The sequence below is a fragment of the Mus caroli genome, unplaced genomic scaffold, assembly GCF_978045245.1.
Source record: "Mus caroli unplaced genomic scaffold, Mus_caroli_1 scaffold_9, whole genome shotgun sequence".
NCBI classification, from domain to species: Eukaryota; Metazoa; Chordata; class Mammalia; order Rodentia; family Muridae; genus Mus; species Mus caroli.
The window spans coordinates 118,002,136-118,009,296 of record NW_028227264.1 but is presented as its reverse complement, the minus strand read 5'-3'; the positions used below and the strand labels follow the sequence as shown (position 1 = coordinate 118,009,296).

Sequence of the window (7,161 nt, the reverse complement as noted above, 5' to 3'; positions counted from 1 at the left end):
GACATGCCAACATTGGCCTACAGTTTTTCATTCTTCTCTCATCTAAGACTTTAAAGTTTTGCAGTCAGGTTGCATCCACTGTTGCCTAGTTACCCAATAATGATTACAGTAACCACTGATTACGGCCAAGGACTAAAATGACTCCTTGACACAACCTGTTTTGAGCGGTGCCGTCACTGTAGGAAGGCAAAGTCAAAACGCTGAGAAGGAAGCTCCGGACAACTAACCCGTGTCCCCTCACATCCCTGCTTTTGTCACAGGGATGTGTGTGTCCTGAAGCCAGCCGAAATCATCTCATCACATTCATTATTCTTGCTCACATAAGCGATCATAAGTCCAAGTTCATAGCATATTCATATGTACATTGTAAGACCACCTTTTGACAACTCCGAGAGTCTTCTAGAATTCACAACCCAGAGTGTATCAAAGTCATTACATTTTCAATCCTCCTCCTCCTCCTCCTCTTCCTCCTCCCCTCCTCCTCCTGTGGTGACTAATGGCCCCTCCTCCCAATTTTTGGGATTGCCCTTCATGCCTGAAGAATCTTCACTCCAACGCCTTTCCAAGGGTATTGGTCTTGCCTGGAATCCAAATGGGTATCACTCTTGTGAATTCTTCCTCAAATGGTTTTTCTTTGATTAAGAAACTGTAACCTACTTCTACTTTTTAAAACACTATGAAATTTGAGGGATATATATATATATATATATGTATATACATATACATATTTCATTATCTATTTCCTAGTTGTTCAAATTCTCCATGAGCAGGGAGTCTTGTGTGTTTTTAGTCAAGTAAACTATCTAAACTACCTAGACACTTACCAGGTACCACAATAAATACATTTGAGTAAAAGAGTAGATTCACACATAGTATTGGGGGGAAAGGTCCACATTTAATTATTCCTCCTTTTCAAGTAAATGAATAAAAGATTAGCGAATATAAAGAAGTTATTAAAGGTCATGTGGCTTGTAGTGGCACAATCTTGGTTCCAATCCATGCCTCTCCCCCCTAGAGCCTCTCACTCTGTCACACTGAGTCTATCGGTTTGCAGACTTTACACAAGTTAGCATTACTTAGGAAGAGGAACCTCAGAGACATTTTCTCGATCACATTACCTGGAGGCAAGTCTGTAGGGCATTTTCTTAATTAGTGACTGATGTGGGTGAGCCCAGCTCACAGCCTACAGTGGGTCAGTACCAACCACTCTTGGGCAGGTAGCCCTGCCCAGTATAAGAAAGCAGGCTGAGTAAGCCATGAGAAGCAAGCCAGTAAGCAATGTCTCTGCATGGCATCCGCTTCCGTTCCTGCCTCCAAGTCCTTGCCTGGGGTTCCTGCCCTAGCTTACCTCAGCAATGAACTACAGTCTAAGGGCTGAAATAAAACCTTTCTTCTCCAAGTTGCTTTTGGTCATGGTATTTTCTCACAGCAATTGAAACTCTAAGACATACGCCAATGACGTGCGCCTACACGCTAGGGTGTCGCTGAAAGAGCGGAGAAACACATCCGTATGCCGAGCTAAGCAGTTTGCAAACTTGACATTGCAGGAGCTCTACAGCTGCCAACCACAGCAGTGAAAATGAGCACATTGTGAGTAGAGAAAAGCCCCACACTTAATGGGTCTTAATGCAGCTCCAAGATTCCCACAGCTAAAAATGACTTATTTCCGTCCCATTCATCACTAGGTGGTCCATTCACCCAAGCCTTCCCTTAGAAGAAGTCTGACACGGCATGATTGGTTGCAAAAGTATACTTTATTCATATGCAATTAGACAGTGATAAACTATAAATGAGCGAGTTATTTGTCATTCGGGTGTAGTCACAGTTTTCAGCTGTATAGGGAAGCACCAGGTGTCAAATCTCCTGAGACACTGCTTTCTTTCAGGGACAGCCTGTTACTACCTGACACATTTGAGTGTTGTCTGGCCTGCTGTTAAAGCGCTGTCCCGGAGTGTAGACATCTCCTCCCATCAGCAGCACTTCCCCGGGTCACTGCAGCTCTGAATGTTCCCCATTGGTCAGTGAAGTAAAGGTACAAGCCACAGTCTGAGTTCAGTCAGCCGGTTGGCTGTCCCCCGCCCCCAGATACAATCCCGCAATCACAGTCTTGGCTAATTAGTCAGAAAGAATAATTAATTGGTCAAAGAGAAATAGTTGAGGAGACAGAAATTATAAATAACACATATATTAATAGGAATTCACTCTTATCACATATAAGTTGTTACTATAAATACTTCTTTGGTTGGTGCATCTAAAATAGATTCTCCATATAAATAGTTTTAAATATTAATAAATAGGTTTAGATTTAAAAATTCAAATAGTGCTGGCAGAATTATTCTTATCGGGACAATCTCTTCCCCACCCTGAATCAGCAGCGACTCCTTTTCCGCTTCCTGAGGCTTGATTCCGGCGACAGCTGGTGTATCACTCGGATGAGCTCATTGAATGCTTGGCGCTGGACCTGTGGGTTGTTGACCTAATGGGGAAAAAAAATGAAATTAATTCCAAGTATACAAGCTGTTGGGCTATTTTTGTTTTTACGTCATGGTCAGTGAAGATGGAAATCTTCCTTTTAAGAAAAGTACAGCAATATATTCCTTCTACTTGTGGTATTCACTTCTGTAGCAGTTAAGACCATCATGATTTCCAAGTTGAACCACAGGGAGTGTGCTGAGCCACCTCACACATCACACATCCACCTTTCCCTTAACTGCTACAGAAAACTCAAAATGGAGAATTAAAGAGACTCCTGGGTGGCATGGGATGGAGGAAGGGTGGGGGTGAATAGACGGTAACTCTGAACTTGAATCAGACACTTAACCTGCAGGAACCTATTTTCTTATGAAGATATTGGCAAGATAATCTCTTATCTACAAGTTCTACCACCTTCTTCTTTGATTAGTCCTCTCTATTCAGACCAGGAAAAACATTTATGTTAGCCAAGGCTCCCCTTGCTCTAGCAGAATGCTTTGGAGATCTACCAAGGAGCCCAGAGACCCAGATGCCTTTGTGAGCTAAGTCCCACCAAGAGATTCTCTACAAGCCACAATCTGAGAGCCACCAACAGTCTAAGTACTGTGGGAACAACCCAAGTCCAAAATAAATGAAAAAAATATATATTTTCAATTTTCTCCCAAATCAGATCGGTGTCATCATTTCTGGGATGGGATTAAAAATAAACACAAATCATGACCAGATTAGTAATAATCAATTTGTTGACACAGAGGGTAGTCACAATTTGGAGGTGCAACAATATTTCCTCTTCTCTGCTTTCTCCATCATTAATTTAACTACTTAGACTTCTTCATTCTAACCACAAGGGCCACTTGGGCAATTTTGTGCTTAACAAAATGAAGACCATTTACTGCTATGTGGTTGGTTTGTTTGTTTCTAATACTGAAAATACAATGACTCCCTTGCTACATTTCCAAGAAAGACACAGAAGTTTATAGGACTAGTTACTAAGGAAAGTGTGTGTGTGTGTGTGTGTTCATAAAACATGTTGACAATGCATCAATATAGGATAAGAGTTAAGAGCTTGTCACAGGTCACCCACAGGAAGCACAAGACCCAGGGTTTCCAAAAAGATAAAACCAAGGCCTGGGGAGTTACAGGTTTCTCCCAACTGTGTGTTGTGAACACAAATGTATTTCCTGTGATTCAGGACATTGGCAAGACTCCAAGAGACTTAGCCAGAGCAGAATGGAAAGGCAGAAGCAAAGTCAGTGAGAAATGATTACTTCATCCATCTCTAGTCCATGGACTAAGACGGGCTACCATCTCCCTGCTCCTGAGAGAGAGCGGGAGGCTAGTTAGAGGCAGACTCAGGTAGACTGAAAGGTGAGCGTGAATAATTAGGCCACAAAATGTAACAAGACACCTGTCCCTTTCATTTGACGTCATTCATCATCAAAGCCCAAGGACGTCTGGAAGGCCTTTGGCCTTCTATGTAACATTTAGAAGATTGAGAATAGTCTTTATGCTCTCAAGTTACCTTTTGGAATCTCACGGCCATACTTTAAAGGTACTTTTAGGGTAGTTTCATGATATAAAGCATGAATGGCTGGACTACCGCCATATCTGAAAGTTAATTGACCAAGCCTTTCGTAAGACGTATAAAGCAATCCTTTTAAAGGATGTCTACCATTGCTTCGCCTGAAAACAAACTGGGCTGCATAGCACTAGAGGCTAACCAGAGCCGAGGGGTAGGATGCCCAGAAGTCTCCTCAGAGCCTGATTCCTTTCCTTCCCTCATCCTCATCTTCTACCTGTGACACTGTGGAGGTTTCATTTTGTTTTGTTTTTGACAAAAGAGATAAAACTTAGGTAGCGATCCCAGTTGCACCCCAGCCAGTCGTGTGAGTCATCTGAAGTCAGCGTTCCTCCTTGTGGCCTAACTAGGAGGAGGAGGAGAATGCAAGTCTTCTCACTCCCTCCTACCCACTGCTCTTTCCACTAACATACAACCTCCCAGCCTAAGCAAGAGTTTCCATCACACACCCAGGGGACCACAAGACCTCTGCTCAATGCTCCCCTGTTCTGCCTCCTCCTCCTCAGTGCATTTACCCAGCATGTGGGCAATAGTTTGATTGTCTGTGTTTTTCCAAAATTGACAAGAAAAAAAAATTCCTCCCAATCTGTCTGCAGTGGGGAAACATATGAGATCCTGCTTCACCGCCTAGCTTTATCAACTGATGAGTGGTTAGTTTCTACCGCTTGATCATTAAAGACAATGAAAAAGAAAAAAAACCAACAATACAGCAATTTGCAAAGCCGTCTCACCTCAAACTTGGCAATACTCATGAACGCATCCTTTTTGGCCTTGCTGTTGCTGAAGATGTTAGTAATCAGGTGTGATTCAATGACGCTTATGTTGTTGCTGATGGCCTGATTGTCTTTCAAGACTTCAAAGAGTCTGAGGTAGAAAGAGATAATCTGGCCCTGCAGGATTTTCATGTCACCATCCTTGGGAAACAACACAGAGAGAGGATTTTGAGAAATGACCCATTAAAAACAACAGGGAAACTGGGAGGGGAGAAATCGTCAACTCACCTTTTGCCAGTTCCTCCAGATATCCAAGAAGAGACTCTTTTCTTCCACATCTATGCTACTTGAGTTCTGAGGAGAAGAGAAAAAAAATTGATTTGTAATTATTTCACCAACGGCCCTGAAAATATCTATCAAGTTGTGTTGAATTCAGTGCTGATAATGGTCACAGGTTTCCTTCTGGGCCCTTCCACTTACTTCTAACAACAAGTATCCCCCAAAAGACTGCATGTAGCCAAACACTGTTACTGTTACGTTCTTTTAGCTGCAGGATATCCTGGCCCAGTCTTGAAACTGCAAGGCCACAAATAAACTCAACAAAGCTGACGAGGTTTCAAGTACCCCCAAGTAATCATAGTGAGCTAAAAAGAAACTTACTCTCAAATTAAGAAAGGGAGAGAGAAAATCATTAGAATCATCCCACTGTGCACACTGCCCCCTTATGGTCCGGGCCTCTGAAACATCAGTCTGTGCTCTAATAGGGCTTCATTGCTGCTTTAAGAAATAGTTCCAAACACATACGGGAGGCAGCTTGATTTACACTGTGAGGAGAGGCTTGACTGTAGATGCTTGAACATTATGGTAATAGCTATATGTGTACTAGTATATTCATTTGGGACAAATTATAAAATTCTAAGGATATAAAATCTGCTTCTGTTAACCATTAATTTAAAAAAATTCACAAATGAGGAAATCCTCAGAACTCTGAGAAATATAGAGTCTCATCAAACCTCACCGAGCGGCTGGCTTTGGTGCTAATTCGATTGTAGTAGAATTTCAAAATTACTCCTCAGGGCAAAGCAACCTCAAGGGAGGGGCATCTCTTAAACAAAACATTAAGAACTTTGCCTCCCATTACTATAAGTGGTAAGCTGTTTCCCTGGGTAGTTTTGGAGGTAATATCCATCTCTCACTATCACTTTCAAGACGTCTGAAGGAATAAGAACCATTGAGGTAAGGACATTTTTATCACGACTAAATAATAAGAACTCACTACGTCAGCATCTTTGCACCTTGTACCTATACTATGCCTATCTTTGGGAAGATTGGTAATTGCCCTCTAACTCCATAGTAAGCTGGACAGAGGGTTAAATCAATATAGAGATCATTAATTCAATAAACACCTCTCCAGCAAATAGCAACGTAGCACCCCATCTTCTCAAAATGACTGGGGACCAGAGACGGCAGCCTGGCGTTCACCGTAGCAAGTCAACATCAGCCACGGCCAACCACAAGCATTATTAAGAATTCATACTTACAAAGTAGTTCTTCAGACTTTCTAAGCTTTCAATGAGTGTGCCGTGGCAGTAACAGCCAGAAACAGCCATGAGGAAGAGCTGCAAAGCCAAGATGCAGTGTGTAGCGTTCATTGTCTCAGAGCTAGGCCGCAGCAGGAGAAGCCCAGAACTTCTGTCTTAAGTCAGAGGGTCCAAAGGATCAGCTGATGTGTCTTCTCTAGATCAGCCGATGGCAGCTATAGCCTGCACCTCTCTGGCTTCCAGTTTTATACCTGATCGAAGGCTCCTCGGGATTACGTATTTTCACAAGTTTTTTTTTTTCTTTTTTTTTAAGTTAAGATGGTGACAGATAGGTGGGGGGAGCTAAGTTACTTTGCATTACAGCTATGGTTTTGTGGCATGTTAGAGTTTCCTTTCGACTCCTTGGGCTCTCTGACGATGAGACAGCCCCACTGTGCCCACCTGTGCCATTCTTGTGGGATTCCCTGAAAGCACTTTTACTTCACACCATTTGGGGTGGGGGCTGGAAATTGCTTTTACGTCTCCCCCTTTTTGCCCTTGTAATGTGAATTTCTCATCCACAGAGCACAGCACAGGGAGCCTTTGTTTGTGGTTGGGGACGGCTGAATAAAAGGAAACTCTTGAGCTTCTCAAACCATGCAATGGGGGAAGCCTTTTCAAACTTTTCTTGCAAATGACCAGAAAAGCAAGGAAAGAGTATAGTTAAAAAGCCAATGTGGTGAGGAAGCTCTTCAATGGATGTGTTTAGTAAAATACCTACTACAAATCACTCAGGGTCAACCTGCCCAGAAAGAAGAAAAGGCGGACCACATAGGTAAAATAAAATCATCTAGTTCCTCCATTAATAAAAGGGAAA

The 7,161-nt window shown here is 42.5% G+C and overlaps 1 protein-coding gene across 1 annotated transcript; it reads right to left on the bottom strand.

Moving 5' to 3' along the window:
- Positions 1–2,291: 2,291 nt before the first annotated feature.
- Positions 2,292–6,493, bottom strand: Ifng (interferon gamma). The gene is made up of 4 exons (XM_021175069.2): positions 6,306–6,493; positions 5,053–5,118; positions 4,783–4,965; positions 2,292–2,476 (listed from the first exon to the last, which is right to left on the bottom strand). The coding sequence occupies exons 1-4, from the start codon at positions 6,414–6,416 to the stop codon at positions 2,369–2,371; spliced, it is 468 nt and encodes a 155-aa protein (XP_021030728.1). The 5' UTR covers positions 6,417–6,493; the 3' UTR covers positions 2,292–2,368.
- Positions 6,494–7,161: the final 668 nt, after the last annotated feature.

Coding starts and splice junctions, on each gene's coding strand:
- Ifng (XM_021175069.2), bottom strand. CDS start 6,416: ATGAACGCTACACACTGCATCTTGGCTTTGCAGCTCTTCCTCATGGCT. Junction 4,966..5,052: donor TCTGGAGGAACTGGCAAAAG/GTGAGTTGACGA, acceptor TTGTTTCCCAAG/GATGGTGACATGAAAATCCT. Junction 2,477..4,782: donor TGAGTATTGCCAAGTTTGAG/GTGAGACGGCTT, acceptor TTTCCCCATTAG/GTCAACAACCCACAGGTCCA.